Source organism: Myripristis murdjan, chromosome 24 (assembly GCF_902150065.1).
Source record: "Myripristis murdjan chromosome 24, fMyrMur1.1, whole genome shotgun sequence".
Lineage (NCBI taxonomy): Eukaryota > Metazoa > Chordata > Actinopteri > Holocentriformes > Holocentridae > Myripristis > Myripristis murdjan.
In genome coordinates this window covers 20499786-20517527 of record NC_044003.1, presented here as the reverse complement: position 1 = coordinate 20517527, position 17742 = coordinate 20499786, and the positions used below count along the sequence as shown (strand labels likewise).

At 40.9% G+C, this 17742-nt stretch overlaps 1 protein-coding gene across 1 annotated transcript in view; it reads left to right on the top strand.

Annotated features, from left to right (window-relative positions):
- kif26bb (kinesin family member 26Bb) overlaps nucleotides 1-17742 on the top strand; it is a 28599-nt gene that overhangs the window by 639 nt on the left and 10218 nt on the right. The window contains exons 2-7 of the mRNA XM_030046802.1: nucleotides 951-1262; nucleotides 3804-4316; nucleotides 7382-7503; nucleotides 8404-8575; nucleotides 12281-12490; nucleotides 12988-13081. Of these exons, the coding sequence (XP_029902662.1) occupies nucleotides 951-1262; nucleotides 3804-4316; nucleotides 7382-7503; nucleotides 8404-8575; nucleotides 12281-12490; nucleotides 12988-13081 (1423 nt within the window). The remainder of the gene's footprint in view (nucleotides 1-950; nucleotides 1263-3803; nucleotides 4317-7381; nucleotides 7504-8403; nucleotides 8576-12280; nucleotides 12491-12987; nucleotides 13082-17742) is intronic.

Here is a 17742-nt window from a genome sequence, read left to right as displayed (position 1 = left end):
AGAAAAACAGTAAGTTCTGTAGCCTAATTGGTCAGTTTAAGCTCACATTTCCTATAGGAATATTAGGCCTGTTGGAACATTACAGTAATTTTTGGTTGCGCAGCCTCCACGCCCAGTCTGGAGTGACAATTTGTGTTGGCAGAACATGCACAATTCAATAAACTGCGCAGCTGAACAATTGTGTGCCTTAATGTTTGAGCTTTTGAGCCTCAGCCTGCAAACCACACACACACACACACACACACACACACACACACACACACACACACACACTTATTTTTGAAATGAGGCCATAGTCTGCACAACCTCTTTTCCTTCCAAGCACATGCAATAGTATCCAACATGGGCGTTTGTGGAGTTGCTCTTTACCGCCTCCCTGAGGAGAATATAATAAATGTCCAACTTAATTCAATAACTGGATGAAGATAGTGGTCCCTCCTCTCCAGTGTGCCACTGTCATTAGGCTACTCCACCTCTGAGCTAATGTCTCCAGCCTCCCCGCTTGGCTTGAGGCTATTGTTCCTATTACCATGAGTAGTTTACTTGTGCTGTATGTCCGCGGGGCTTTGGCAAAATTAAATAAAAGTGAACTCTGTTTTTTCTCGGATTTCTTTTAAAACCTACATTAACAAGTTGTTATGTCTTCTCTCACGCGGAGAAGGGAGAGATGTCCTGCCAGAGAGGGAGGAACACACTGGGTAAGTCCGACTTTATTTATTATGATAATCTTATTATAAGCATAGGAAAAGCTTTGGCGAATTAGTGGTCCTATCAGAATAATATTGCTGAATTGTTACAATAAGCATATGGGTGTGGTTGTTCACGTCACTTGACTTCTTAATTCCCTCTGTCAAGTGTAGCCCACACGCATCCTTCATTTGCATATCTCTCAGAGCTCAGAAGTGCCTCATCACTGTAAACCCGCTGTTTTTTTTTCTTCGGGTACCCAGGAAGCCTGCAGCTGCCACCCCAAGGAGCGCCCTTCTCCTGAGGGTGCCGGAGGGTCCAGGGGCGACCCACATAGGACTATGTGTAAGAGAGCCGGCGGCGTGCCATCGGCCAAGGCTCTCTCTAGATCGCTAGAGGACCACCTCAGCGATATTTCCTCTGGAGGGGACTCTTACAGAGCCGCAATGTCGGGGAGTCCGGGCTTTGGGAGGTTTGATGGGAAAGTTGCGCGCTGTGAAAAGTGCTCAGCGACCCTTGTTGCTTTGAAGAAGCAAGCTCTGAGCCTGGCTGTTCACCATCAACTCTCCTCCAAGGTAGGATTTCATGCTGTCACTCCCGTCCTCTGCTGTGAAATGAGTTGGCCACGGATGTAGTGGAGGGTAAATCCACTTTAAATCACTCTCTCCACATTTTTAGGTGCACAAAATATACCTTTAAGAGGAATATCAAGTAAGAACTGTCAAAATCATCTGTTACACGAGCAACAGGGATAAGAGGTATATAAACACATTACATAACTTTTCAGCAGGTGCTAACAGTCATTTGACTATAATAAATGAAAAATAGATAGACAGATAGATAGATAGATAGATAGATAGATAGATAGATAGATAGACTATCAAGTCTCCTGTATGTCAGCTATGTAGGCAATATTTGGACTTGTAGCTCCTGATATGGTGTCAAATCTGATTTAAATGATCTTAAAAGGAGCATCAGACAAAAGAAAATAAAACAGAAACATACGGTAAACATCACATACCACCTTAAATTGATACTTTAAATCTGTTGTTTAACCTATATTAAATAATAATTATCATGATGATAATAACTATTATATGTGCAGATATAAATACCCTCACTTAGTTTTTTAAACATATAATTTTTTTTTTTTTACTTTAAAAAAAAGATGTTAATTTGGATCCATCAGTCATTACAGCGCTGAATATATGAGGAACGACCACCTATGCCGTCCCGCATCTTCTTACGTTTGTCACCATCAGCATCCATCATACACACTCCAATCAGCAAAGTAAACCAGTGCCATTCCTGTGAGAGGGGTTTCAAATGGGCATGAATATTTCATCAAGGCATCCCTGTGTCCTCTCCTCTGTTCACTCCATAGGGGAAAGACAGTATTTATTTTTGTCCTATTGAGTGGCACAGGGCACAGCTAACATCATGTGTTTTTTTAGAGAGACACCGCGGGCCATCACACTGTACAGTGTGAGCTGGAAGGAGACAGTATCTCGTAGCCACAGACCCGGTCAGTGGTAATCTGATAAGGGAGCTCCTCGCAGGTTTATTGATCTGGGTATGATTTCTCAAAAGCATCTTGGCTCTATAATGTCATCTGTCTATATGGGCTTGTAATGTGGCTGCGATGGAAAGTGCTGAAATACTTGAAGATACACTGTCCAGTTAACCCATCTGGCTACTACAGCAGATATGCCTTCAATATTTTTTCTTTACTTTCTGCCCTTTTTTGTTGCATATTTGATGTAGCCAACAAAGAGAATGACAGCACCTGCTTTTGGCTTAATGTTGCTTGTATGTTGTATGTACGGAGACATTATTTCTGGATGGAGTAGATTTGGTCCCTAATGGCTCAGCTCTGCCAGAGGTTGAAGTGACTTTGTTTCACAGAGCTTATAAAATAGTCCCTCTGGGGGAATATGGGTCATTTGCCATGGGCAGGCAGCTTGGCTGGGTGGAGAGATGGTTGGAAAGGAGGGAGGCGGGCTGGTTGTTGGTAGGTGTCAAGAGCAGAGGTAATGTGATGAGACACAACTGTATCTTTGTCAGAATGAAAGGGGATGTGTTGGTTTGATGTTTGACATCTCCTTGTCAGATTTGACAGTCCAGGTTCAAAGCTCTAGTTGAGGGTATTCAAAGTCGATCACAATTGATATGACAGAAGTCACTTTATTTCTCAATAGCACATAATGACTATAAAACACCTGCAGGGGAGGCTTGATAGGTTTGCTGATCAGTACTAATGATTTATTGATAACTTTGTCAAGTGCCAAGAGTACTTGTTTGATTATGTCAGTGTTTCATATTTTGATATATTACCTTGTCACTAGACATTTCTGCTGGAGTTCTGCTCTAATGAGCTTGTTTACTTATTTCTATTGTCAAAACGTGACTTTATTAGTTGTGTTAATTACAGGCCACAGTAAACTGAACCAGAGGCCTGTTTATGTTGTTGCAATTCTTTGATTGCCAATAGAGGTTGATTAATAAAAGTAACTGGTTACCTGATAGCCCTTTAAAGTTGCTATGAAAAAAAAAAGATTTTTTCAACTTCTTACAAAATTTTCCATGCCAGAATATTCAGGTTTTTAATGATAAATACCAAACTACTTTCTAACTTAAGTTTTGTTTGTACTTTGTGTGTGTTGTATCAAAATCTCATTGCTTCTACAACCTGGAAAGCAATAACTTCAATGGTGACATCATGCCAAACAGTAGGCGTGAACAAAAATGTCAGCTAATAAAAGGATGACATTTTGGAACAATCATGCCCCTCCCATAAAATTGCTGTTTACTTCAAAACCGATCACCAGTGGGTTTACAGTTTTGAAACATGCCTGTCTGCAGTATGTCCTGTCCCAGTATTTTTTTTCCCCAGAGGAAATCCATCATATTAAGGAAGTTAAAGGCTCTCAAAAGTGGTGTTTTATTATGACTTTAACACCACATTCCTTCAATAGCTGGCTAATGCTTTGAAATCCATTTCTTTTTATTAAAAAATGCAAATGCATTGCTTTTGAGCTATAAAAAAAAAAAAAAAACCCGAAAAAACAAAAATAAAATGTAAATTATTCCTGCCACCTTTATCTCAATTTCTGTAGGACTCAAGTGCTGTCTCAGTGTTTCTTCACGACAACCTCCGTGTCCACAGCAGTCGGTCTACACTTGAGTGCAGGGACAGAGATGGGGAGCAGGGGGAGTGTGGTGTCTGTGGTGTAAACCTGAACCAGCTCAAACAAGAAGCCATCCACCTGGCTCTAAGCAGGCATCACGCCAGCTGGGCCAGTCTGTCATCCTCTAAAACCCCCTCTGGCTCCAGTTTCACCTCTGGGACTCTGCTAAAACAAGGTGTGTCAAAGTGTGGAGACAAGGCACCGAGGGAGGCCGCTGCTAACACCGTGCATCAACCACGCAGCCGAACTCACAGCCCTCACAGCCCGCGAAGCCCCAGGACACCTCAGAGGACCCCTCAGACCCCCAGAAGGAGGGGCCCCAAGATTCCAAACCCTGACATGGACCGCTGGGTAGAAGAGCAGAAGCAGCTGGTCGCATCTGCATCTAAAACTGTGTCAGGAACCGGTGGTAATGGTGTCACTGTCTCCCCCTACCATCAGGTACAGCTAAAAGCCTCCTCTTAGCACTTCATCATACATAATACCCACCCCCAGTGCACGCACACACATGCACACACCCCTTTTAATGTGCTATATGGGTACAGCATATCTTCATGGGTGCACATGTCAGCAAGGCGGTGATTCACAGTGTCTAATCAGGCCCTATTTAGGTCCTATGGCCGAGCGAGGACGTTGTTTAAAACTACTTTTGCTAATGGAATGGAATTGGGTCATGATTTATCCCTGTCATAAAACCAAGCCAGTCAAAAAGCATTTGTGATCAATAGGGGGATGGTAGTATTTAACAGGGCAGCTTGTGAAATATGCATTAATGGTAGTGGAGGCTGCACCAGTTTCACCCCCCTATTCCCCCCAGTCCTCACTGGAAATAGTTATGAACCTGTATGAGGTGAGTGGAAACCATTTCAGAAGCTCTAATTGGAGTGAAAGGTTGGGAGGAATGCAGTGTCCTTTGAGTGCTGATTGCTGAGCATTGATGGACCATTTAACCTTCACACCTAATAGCATCTAAAGTATTTTGAAAAAAGGTGGACTAATTTCAATACTGGTATCAGTATCAGTGCTGACTAATGCCCAATAGCAAAAGTCCTGAGTACCATCTGAGAAATAAAAATAAACTGTTGAGATTGTCTACACCAGGGACACTCCACTTGTTTTCCCCAGGGGCCACTTTTGCAAAATGACAGGAGGTCAGGGGCCAGTTAATAAACAAACTTTAAAAGTATTCATCAAAGAAAATTAAGAAACATTAAAAGGCCCACAACTCATCTTTCTCTGAAATTCTTTACTTTCAATGACTTATTAACTTAATTGAATTAACTTGGTACAAGGATTTGCAGTTGGCCTATCTGGCAGGCAAATCACATATTTTACTGCATTTAACAGCTGCAACTGCGTTTTAGTTTTAAATGCTTTTTTACATTTGAAAGAGTTTATACAACATTAAGGATATAGCCAGAACCTCCTCCATCATGCAATCACTCCAATGTTGGAGTGATTGATCCATAAACAAAAACTATAAACATGAACTGCTCTTAGCATGAAATACACATTTAGGGGATCAGAATTATCCTTATTTCTGCATAGCAAAACAAAGCAAAACAAAGTTGTGAATAACTGTGGGCCAACTGTTATTATGGGCTGAAAAGATTAAAATAATAGATGGATAGACAGATAGAAGCTTTATTATGCATGAGTGGAAATTTGTTTTGTACATATCAGCTTAAAAACACTAAGCGATAAAAGCACTTAGCAAATGATGCCGCAAAAGACAGCACGTCATTAATAACATACAGAGGAACATTCTTTGCTAAACGAGCTCCTCTTTCCCCATTCGTTTTCCCTCCCAGCATTATGCAGGCAAAAAAAGAAAGATTTGATTCAGTTATTTTGGGCAGTGAGCTCACACTAACCATCAAAGCCTACACTGTTCAGTGAAGTAAGGGATCAGATTGGTACTTGGTATTGATCAGGTCCTCAAGTTTCACACTCGGTGTCTGTGTCAACATCGAAAAAGTGGTATCATTGCATCCCAAATAGTAAATCTAAATATGCCAGTTGTCATGTAAAAATCTTGTTACTCCAGTTTTGGTGACTTCTCATGTTTCTACTTCATTGCAATGTTCCTCTCTGAGTTTACGGTCCTCTCTCAGCTTATAAAACCATTTCAAGTCCTGTTAGCTAAACCAAAAAAATGCATAGTGATCAAGCACAAAGCTTGATTTCAGTCCAATTGAATGTAATTGCCAAACATTGAAACCAGAATGACAAAGCTTTCAAAGTCATTATTGTAATTACCATATTAGGTCCTAACTGACTCTCCTGGTCAAATGAAAAGAATAACAATAGCAGCAGCACCCAAAACTGAAACTACAGTGGGCAACGCAAGAGGGTACAAGAAATTCTCCAGACCTGTCCGGTATAAGCTCAGATCAATACCGGATTACGTTGCTGATAGGGAGGAGATTAAATAAGAAGAGAAGAGTGGAAGTGGAGAAAAAGGATAAGAGGAGAGAGGACAAAGATGAGACAGCGGAGGGAGGGGGTAAAATAAGCAAGATTATAAAAAGACCATGTCAGAGGAAAGAGGGAAATGCAGAGAAAATGAGGATGAAGGAGAATAAGGCAGAGGATGTGAGTCAACAAGCAGAGAGGAGGGATTGGGCCGTGTCTCTATAGCATCCATATTACCTTTGGCTACATGTATCAGCTCAGCTCTGCAACCCTGTCTTCACATTTCCCCTCCTGGTCGTCTTCCAAGACAGCCCTTAGACTTCCTATGTCACTAATTGGAAATTCATGGGTGGATGTTATCTGGGTGGCAGAAGAAAGAGCTGACGTTGTTATCTTGCCCTAGAAAAAAAAAAAAAAAAGAAAAACATCTGAGACATAATGAAATGTGGAGCTTGAGAGGGAGCGGTGGTATGGGAGACTGCTGTAGAACAAGATGCTGGCTGTCTCCTTGGCCTGCAGCGAAGCTCAGTGACTTCATTTCGAGCCGCGGCAGATGCATGCTGAATAGGTCATGCACAGTCCTTGTCGCACACACACACACACACGCACACATACAGATGCACGTAAATAAAAAAAAAAGTTGGCACCTTCATGAATGCGTGCAAAGTGCCAAAAAAACCACACACACACACACAGCTTGGGGCGAACAAGTGGTAGAGCTTCACAACTTCAAGCTGTCTTGCTTCCCTGATAAATGAAGGGAGTGTAATGTCAATGTCAAGTTAGAGGCAGTGACAATATTTTTAACTTGACCTCTCCGTGTCTGACGCCTGTCTTGCACTAAGACCATACTCATCACAGCTTTCACCAACTATTCCTGATACTGTAGGCGCATTCAAATTAGAATCATAATATGATACAAATAACAGTGTGTGGTTACCCCAATGGCCTGGTTGCAGGCTCATGGATGGACACTGATCTCATTGTCACCTCTGAATAATTTGCATGAAGGTCGTCTCTTTTAGAGTGGCTATTGCAGTTACAGATATTTTTGTTCGTTTGTTGTTTTAATGAGTTTTCTCCCCCGGCAGACTGCAGAAGATGCCACGCTGGGTTGTGGTGATGCTGGGACGGTGCAGACCGGCCCAAAGATCCCCCACATTTCCAGAGTCGTGACCATCGCCAACTCTGCTGCCATGTCCTTTTTGGCCAGGTAAGTTACCTATCGTTATCGACATATAATCTTGTGATAATAATTACGTGGTGTCAGTGAAACCCCAAAACCAAGGAGTAGACTTTTATTTTGACATGCTTTATTTAACCCTCTGATCACAATTGTCTGTGTTTCTTTCCACATATATTTTTAAAGAAAGTCCAAAAAAAGTGTGGTTGTTTTAATTGTATAAAAGCAAAATGTATTTATTTATGTATTTACACATGCTTTTGGATAGATTTTTTCTTAATTCTTAAAAAGTTAACTTTTTGAGTTTATGAGCTCCAACAACAGCAAAATGCTCACAAATTATCAATCATACTGGAGTTTTGTGAGGCTGTAAATGTAATTAATCCTCAGTGGCTGAAGCCAAAAAGCGCATTTTCTCTGGCTAAAATTGTTGGACCAAATTGTTTGTTGAGAAAGGCAGAGTAAGAGAAATGATATATAAAGCCTAGTGCTCTTGCTGCTAATTGGAAAAAAAAAATGCATTCTATCCATATTGAGTTATCTAAGTAAACATGTTAGCTAGCCTGCTGACCTTCCAGGACCATGAATGCCACAGTCATGGATGAATGAAAAAAGATGTCACTGGCATTTATGTTCCTCATATGTACTTTTATCGATTATATCGTGTAGCATCAGCTAAGGTCAATGTGGTGTAACACTCGTACATTTTTACCTGTGTGGTGTCACTTGCATTCCTTATGTCCTGATGAACCTCCTCCTCCTGATATGGCCAATTATACCATCAAAGAACTAGTAACAATTAGCTGGAGTCACATTTTGTAATCTCCTCAGTTTTGCTTTGCGCTTGTACTACTTTTCATCTGTAGCACATTTTTGATGTGTTAGAGTGTGTTTACGTACAGTATGAGCTGTGTTCCTCTTTCTCTGCAGGGCGGCCCAGAAGCTGAACCTGACATCCAGGAAGAAAGGCCTCGTTTCTGATTCAGCCCCGTCTCATCTCTCCACCTGCTTCAGAGGAATCATCCAGAAAAACCCACCGCCAGTTCCTTCCAGCCTCCTCCAAGCCGCTGCCAGAACCAAAGACTCACCCAACACTGGCAAGGTAGACGCTGCCCACTTCACTGCGCCTCCAAACCAACAAAAACAAAAAACAAAAAACAAAAAAGAAGTGTTTTTAGTCTAACGTATTAATCCACAGTATATTTTTCTCCCTAATATCATGAGGGAAGATTTTAGCTGCTTATAGGTTTTAAATATAACTTCAATAAAAATATTTAAAGGAATACTGCAATGTTTTGGGCAAAATACCCTTTTTCAGACTGAGACAAGATGTTTGATACCATTTTAACTTCTGCATGTGCAGTGGTTCAGTTCTTATGGGTAATAAGTCAGTAAAAGGGCGTTTTTTCATATATCTGACATTTTTTCATATGTCTGATTTCCTCTTACGCCAGAAATGTAAGGCATAATTCAACCATAGTTTCTACCATTTTGCATATCTCAGAAACAACGCCATTATTTTTTTGTTTTACCAACACCAACATTCATCCACAGATTAAAGGAGACAGACACCTACATTATATGATGTGCTGTATACTCAACTACATACATATATTGCTAATATTATTATATTATGGCTGCATGATTTGTGGGACAACAGGCTTACATGCCCACTGTTACCTTGTATAAAGTCTTACTTAAAGGTAACAGAATGAACTGAAAACAATCAACATGGGGCCTGTATGAAATGATGATTACCCCACTTAGCTTTTAATGATACCTTATGGTGCAATATGGTGTTGATACAATGAATAGAGCTCTATCATAAAGCTCAGTATGTCTATCCTCAGCCACAAACACTTCCTTGCAAGTAGTTTCCCACCCGTATAGCCAAGTAAACAGATCACAGTCAATTTGAAGGAGATCCTATGTCACCCCTCCTTTATGATACCCTGTAATGTGGTGTTAATGCCTCCATCTTGTTTCTCCCCTTCTCTGCCCTCCCCGGGGAAAAGGTTGGGGGATCAATATGGCTGCCCCTCCCACCACCACCACCACCACACATTTCATAGATGGACTCATGGGTTCAGTTTAGAGTTACAGATAAGGGCTCAGATAGACCCCTCTGCCAGCCGCACCTGCCCAAGCACTCAGCCATGTGTGTATGTTTGCGTGCGCATGCATATGTGTGTGTGTGAGAGAGAAAGCCGAATAGGATTTTCTCTGCTTGTAAATGGGTTCTTGAATAATTTAGCCGCCATAAATACAGCTTGACACATGTTCAATAGAGTTATGGGGCCATTTCTTGCATAAGGTATTAATATTATGGGGAGACAAAAAAAAAAAAAAAGAAGTAATCCTTTACAGACAACGGGAACTTATCATCTTGTGGATGGAACATGGCTTTTCAGGTTGATAATTGCCGATTATGGATGATGTCATCATGGCATGAGACAGCCCTGCATAGTTTCAGCACAACTACTTTTGACCGGGGCATCTGGTGGTTGACCGGGGTGTTACGTGAGCCTTGCAGGGCTAATTGCACCGTTGCAGGTCTGAAACTTCATCTCACACCATGCCCTGCTCTCTCTATCCCATTTGCCCCGTCTCACATGCCACCATATGACAGCCAGACAGCAGAAACACCACAAAAACACATTTCTAAAGGGGTTTATCGACCTTATCATGACTCACTGTCTTTTGTGCGGTGCATGTTGCCCCACGTTCTTGCAGACTAAGACCTATGAGCTAAATGGCAACTGGGTTGTAAGGATGCAGCTTAATTCAAGACCTCGAAGCCACAAAATCCTCAAAGCTTCCTGTCGAGAGCTGCATTAAGGAATTACTGTCATGACATGAGGAAATACAGCAGGATCTACATGCATTGCTATGCAGTTTAAGTGAACGTATAAGTACCTGTATACTCTTTATCTGGGTCAGCTGTTTTTTAAAATGTTAGGATCTCACTCTAGCAGTAGTCTTCTTCACAGTCAGCTCATTTTGATTTTTGAGGTTTAACAAAGATAGACGGTTGTTTTTGGTTGTGGGTCTTAACCAATTTCTGTTGCATTCTGTCTGTAAATAATCACAGTTGCAAAATACACCAACTTTAGCTTACTGTCTCAATACTCACACTTTGGCTTTACTTCTTATAGGCAAATCCTTAATCGTGCTTGAAGTATACAGCCTTTGTTCTGCCAAGGGTTTCATTTTTCAAACGTGGTTTCTCTCACCCTATGTTGTATCAATCTCAGCCTCACATGGCTGAGCAGCAGGGGCTCAGAGATCAAGTCTGACTATTTTACTTCATTCTCCGCTTAGGCTCCTTAGCTAAAACCCTGGCTTGGTTAGCACAAGGTCTTCCATCCATTTCAAAGGGACTGTATAAATAGAAATGGAAGCTAGAATGGTGTTTTTTTTAAGTTGTTTTCTCACTCTATATGGTATTCTTGGATTTCATTATGGTTTTTGGGATATGAAAGCTCCATGATGCCTCAAACTTGCTGAATTTAATATGAAGGAAACACACTCTTTTTCTCTTAACGCTCGGTTGGCGCTGTGTTTTGTTGCTGGTGTTTGTTTTGAAGAAAGTTAAAGTTGTGCCTCTCACGTTCCTCGCCTACTTTTTTTTTTTTCTGAAATCACTTACATTCAAGTTGCACTGTAAAAGCACAAGCACCTGCTCACTTCTTGCACTGAATAAATAATGGCATGGTCTTTGTGAAGTGTGCTGGAGTAGTTTAAAATGTTTTGGGCTTTCTTCTGTGAGTGTGTGTGCACTACTGAATATATACACTACAAGCCAAAACACTTCACAAAGACATCAGACATAGAAGACATATGTATAGAGAGGCAATTCACAACCTTGTGGTGGTATTGCAAATATTACATAAGTGATTGTGATTGAAACGTTAATTGATTGATTGATTGGATGATCTCCAGATTGGCTGGAAAATCTGAGCCAAGTAAGTGAATGACTAACTTTCTCCCTTCCATAAGAAACTATATACTTCACCCCCAACATGTAACTGCTCACTATGCAGCTTAGAGAAGAATAGTTGTAGTGTTCGAATACATTACTACCACAATAATATAGTAGAAATATCATTCACTAACATAATTCATTATTTAGAAAATCGTCGCTGTCCATTGAAAACCTATCCAATTTTTGTGATTTTCATGTTTTAACTTAATTTGAGTATTTGCATGCTGCTGTTTGGGCTCAGAAAGTTCTACAACCTTTGAAATCTTTATGAAACCTTTACAAAACTGAAAAATGTACAGTTGTCAGCCTACAGATAAGACTGTTTGCTTCATTTCTGGAATGTTGATATTATACCAATATGAGGTTTTGATTGGACAGAAGCGAAATATTTCAGTATCAACAGACTTGTATACCCTCAACACATGGGCAGAATTAATATAGATTCTTTGTCTTGAGTAATAGTTTTAAAAAATGTTTTTCTTCACTAATAAGCACATTTATATGCCAAAGTCCTCCAAAAGCTAATCAGATCATTTACTACACAGTAGGAGCCTGGATGTATGACTGTGTTCACTCGTGTGTGTCTTTACAGACGCCACCATGAAGTGACATAACGTCCCACATACTGAACCACGGTGGCAGGGTGTTGAAACATTAAACATCAAAACATCTGCAAGCTATGAATGTGTGCCTTGAGCTTGAGGCAGTGCACTACTACTAAACTACTGTTCTGTTCAGTTGAATTTTAAATGTTATTGCGCATGAAACAGTTTATAATAACAGTGTTCAACTCAGTTCTGTCCCGTTCCCCCTATCCCTCAGGTCAAAGTGGTGCTGAGGGTGAGCCCCTCTCCCTCAGAGAGCCGCACCCACCCACCTGTGCTCCGAATCGACCCATCCAAGAGAAGAGTCGTTGTAATGGAATCAGCCTGCAAGAGCCAACCACATGCAACACTGATGCGAGGTGGCGATGGCAAAGCTCTTCTTAAGACGTACACCTTTGATGCAGCCTATCCACGAGAAACAACCCAGGTGAGGCGCTTCGCCGCGGCTCCTTTGAGTATGGTTTCAAACATCTCGATGGATTTATCTCGGTCTATCCCGCTGCATCTTGATTTATCTCGGTGCATTACTTTTTTCTTCAAGGATGCTTAAACGGGCCCATGTTTGGCACAAGATGCTATAAGATCAATCAAATGCGTGCTGGGTTTTTCCAAGTATTCAAGCATGCATTCAAATCCTCTTGTTTCAGTGTGGACGTCCAACACCACGGTTGGTTAAATTTCTCTGCCTGATGACCTGAAAACTGATGGGGCCTCTTAAAATACCCTGCTGGACAGCCATCACAATTATGCAGTGCATCAATTATTTTCATGTTTCTCCAAGCGGTCCTGACAGTATCTAAGCCTATGGGACATAAAGAATCAGAGGACAGAATCTGCTCTATTTCTTTCATTTTATCTGATTTATTTTTCACAGTATGGAGATGAATCACGAGTGTCTTGCTGTCCTTTTGTTCTCTGTGTCAGACCGAGGTGTGCGCAGACGTCTTGGCTGATGTCATCCGCTGTGTGGTCAGCGGCAGCGATGGATGTGTGCTGGGATTGGGATGCGCTGATGTGGGTGAGTAATTACTAACTTTAAAAGGCCAGGGGTTAAAACCTCAAGATGAGAGCTGCAACCCTTTTATCTGCGCTTATGGGTCATCCATCCCCCCTCCTGTACCTCACTCCCGCTCTTCCTATCATCCTCTCCCTCTTCATTCCTGTCTCTATTTTTTCTATCTCCTTATCAATCTTGATTTCAATGTGCTTCTCTTTGTTTTGCTCTTTCTCTTGCTCCATTTATCTCTTTCCCCCTCTGTTTTTTCTCCGACGGTAGTGACAGAGAAGTGTTTTTATTTCACGTCAGCCTTTATCAGTCATTCATCTTTCACCTGTTTCTTTGTAAATAAAAGCCTATTCATCAATTATACAATGCAAGTTTTTTGTTTTAAAAGCTTCCCATCCCCTGTTAGACATGTCAACATATACTGCACAAGAGACGCTAATATTTTCTTTTATTTCCTGCGGCACTGAGCTCGCAGAGGACTGTAAACAAAATGGACTGTAATATGTTGCTATTAGAGAGATGGAACCGTGCACTTAGCGTGGCTGTAGGGGTTTTATAAATGTGTAGCACGAATAAAGTGCACATGCATGCACACACACATACACACACACACACGCACACGCTGACACAGTAAGGACAGGGTCTCCTTGGAGCAGCTTTTTCACATGACGCCACTCTCCGTAAAGCTGATTGAATTAGTTGGCCGATACAGACTACATGCGGCCCACAGCCAAGGGATATCAATCTCCACCGCAGAATGCCATTCCCTCTGAATAATGGCAGGCAGCCCTGCCTTTAATTGGAGTAAACCAATTCTCTTATCCTCATTCAATTAGAGTTTGGATAAGACAAAAGCAGGTAAAACCAGCGATACCAATGCTAATGTAGGGCAAAAGTACAATAAAAGACATGGCAGGCAGACATGGAGTCCACAAGTAAATGGAGGCACAAATGAACAGACATATGTGACACAGAACTTTAAATACACACATACATGTATGTGTGTGTGTGTACAAAATGTACATGCACATGCAAATGAACAAATGAAATGAGACTGACACACACATGGATGCCTATTCTTGTACACACACTCATTAACACACAGAATCCCAGCCCTTTTCTTCCTCTTTAGTCTTTCCATTCGTCCTGATACACTACTACACTGCATTAACCCATGTTTCGAAATGCCTCAAGGCTTTACAGTAGCGTGCTGATCCTCTCATTCAGGCAGTCATGTAGTGTTCCTTGCTTTGTTGAATTCAAGGGTGGACTTAGTGATTTTAGGGGAAAAGGGGAAACAGAGCACACACTGTCGAGTTGAAAAGTACAACAATGATGTCCAGCTCAGATTTGGCCTGATTTACTAAGAGGTACAATTTGCCCTGAATTTTTCAGCAAGTTTCATCTGTGGGTGTTATAAATTTAGCACCATCAACTAAGAACTGGTATAAAAGAGAAAACAGCTGCAAATTCCCTTATTTCCATTTCTGATAGGCGCTATGTAAATACCTGTTTTGTTTTATTTGCTTCTGTTTGCAGCCTCATGCTTATTTTTGGCTGGTGGGATCAATTAAATCTGATAATATCCCTGTTTCATGACACAGCAATGGGCACAGTCAACACGCACTTTACAACACTATGGAGCATAAAAATCTGCTGTACATTGGTTGCTGGGGAACACTTCATATTTTTATGTCATTGTGCCTCTAATGAAAATATAACAAAATGAAAAAAACATATTTGCCTTTACCCTCCAGAGTGGAGGCACAATGCTCTTGGAAATCCACGAATTTTAGAAATGCATAATTTATTAAGGAAAAAAAACAGGTGTTGATGGGGCCCTGAGTAGCTCGGGGCCTAAAGAAATTTCCGACCTTTGCCTAATGGTAAAGTCCGCCTCTGGCTGAATAAAATATGTTTTTCTTCAAGGACATTCAATAAAAGCTGCAGCCCAAATACATTTTAAACAGGTATGTATGTGTGTATGATCCTCATCTACAAAAATAATTGAGTGTATATATTATCTCTTGTGTAGCTGCTTGTATACCAGTGTGTTTCTGTTCTTATACACACTGACTTGCATTTGTTTGTGTGTGTGTGTGTGTGTGTGTGTGTGTTACAGTGGTTTGGAAGATATCTTTTACCATGATATTCAAACAGTGATGTTCAAACAAAAGTGCTCATTTTTGAGATACGCTGCTTGACCTTTATGAGGACAAGACTTTTTCAGATAATATGACCTCAGTGTGTAATGCAGCTCATGCTGGTAAGATGATGATCTAATATTTGGACCTGTTCATCAACTTGCAGTTAGTCAGTCATGTTAAACCTCGACAAACCTTTCATATGAAATTTAATTTGCATTAGTCAACTCAATTACAGCATTTAAAATACAGTCTCATGTATGTATTTGTGTTACAGAGTGGAGCAGAGAGATTACACATTTGTTCTAATTTTACCCATTTACGTTGAATCAGTTCACATTAAATAAAGCAGAAGTCAACTGATGTGGACTGACTGCAGTGCAGCACTACATTTATTTTGTCACTGAGAAATTCCTCTGTGTCCTTGGGCAGACAGCAGCATCAGTAGAAGACTGTTCGCAGCCAACGGAGGAAGTAGGGATGTGATTTGATAAGATTTTAGCGATTCCGATTCCATCATCGCATCTGCTTATCGATTCGATTCTTTAACAATTCCCTTATCGAATCTCATTGGGCAAGGGGAAGGAAAAAATAGTACAAATGGGTTTATGTGTATTAACTTTCTTTTATATCATTGTGTTGTTAAAATGCCACCACTCCTGTCCATCCAAATGACTTTTACACAACTACATTTGAGTGTTCAAATTATTGAAATATTTATTAAATAACTGTACAAAACTGTACAAAATAAATAATCTTTTTTTTTTCTCAATCTGGGTACAGAAGAATCAGATGCAAGTAGCATTTGACTGGAGAAGTTCTGATACGACCTGGTACTGGGTTATTTCGGTCAATAGCTTAGCAGATGATGCACTAGCTTCGACCATACTCCTGCTGCTGCTTGGTTGAGATTTATTAACGTTAGCATCACTCCGGAGCGTATAGAAAACGTGACATTCCCGCAAAGTAATTGAATTCTGTGTGGACAAATGTTTCTGCATGCTGCTAGTACTTCCTCTCTTTGTTGAAGTAGAAGTTTTGCAAGCGTTTCAAGTGGCTTTGTTGTAGTCTTTCCGCGTGAAGTATAACCAAACTTTTGAACGCCTCTGCCACGATGCCATGCTGACTTTACAGCAACGCAGCGTGCGCATGACGTCATAGCACATGTGCAGCGGACTCGATAGTGGAATCGTTAAGCACTTCAGCAAACAAGTCCAAGGATTTGGACCACTGAGAATCGGTTCTTAACAAGAACCGGTTCTCGAATCCCATCCCTAGGAGGAAGCGCTGGATTGTTGTCCTGGTCCTTGACTTGGTCTTTTTGACCTCTGAAATGTCAAAGAGCAAAGAGCAAAGTCAGTGCCTGAACTCTGCTTGATGGAAATAACCATCAGCTACAGCATGAATGGGCCTCATGACTCAGACACAAGTCAGAGAGAAGAGGTTCTACCTGTTGTGGTGTCAGAGGAGATTGAGCTCTCCTCGTTCCTCGTTATCAGCCAGGCACAGGCTCAAGTCCTCCTGCCCTGCCCTTTTGTAAAATAAAACAGAGATACTATTTTTTTTTACTTTACAGTTTCTGATGTTGTTACTCTATGATTCATGTAAGCAGGCCTTCTTACCTCTGTGGTCATCAACACAAGCAGCCGGGCTCCTGCCGCTTCTCCACCGGGCTGCTCATGGCTTCTGCAGCCAGCCGCTGGATGTGAGGCTCTCTGCAGAATACACACATTCAAAATAAGTTGAAATACTCTTACTCCAAACTTGTCATGATAATGGTCTACCAGCATGAGGACAGGCTGGATGATCTCTGCATCATGGTCCTCAAGTGAGAACCTCCACAAACTCAGGCTCTGCTGCTCAGGCTGAGATCAGCAGAGAAAATGTCTGGGCAACTTGAGCAACAGAGATAAAGTAGGAATCACACATTTGTTCGTTTGCATGTGCATGTACATTTTTTTTTTTTTTTTTTTTTTTTACCAGACAACATGTTTTCAACTGTGTTTTGCTTTGGTCAATATGTTACCAAGTTACCAATTTTTCCAATGCACTGATTTCGAATTTGTTATGCTGACACAAGCTCTTTAAGACAATTCTGTAAAATACTAAAATATTAGGCTATACTTTCTATGCAAAAAAGAAGTAAAACTTTGACTTCAGTGTGGTGGTGGATTTGTGATATTCTGCACAAAGCTGACAGTCCTGGACTTCAGTACATTCTTTTAATTTGAGAACAAATTGAGAAGAAATTGTTTTTGTAAATAGTTCATAAAAACGCTGATCTGGTCATCACAATCAATAACAACAGAACAAGAGACCTTTTTGACTGCAGCCATATTGACATGAAATAGCAGGTAAACACAGGTGTTTCTAATAATATTAATTAAAGTTCTATTCTATTTCAGTTTAGCAGTGGTTTTCCAGTTGCACAGCAGCAGGGCCTGGCTCTGTTAGACCAAAATGGGGCAGAACCTTCAGTAATATCATCAGTAACAAAAGTGTTCATTCAATCATTAAATATATGTTATT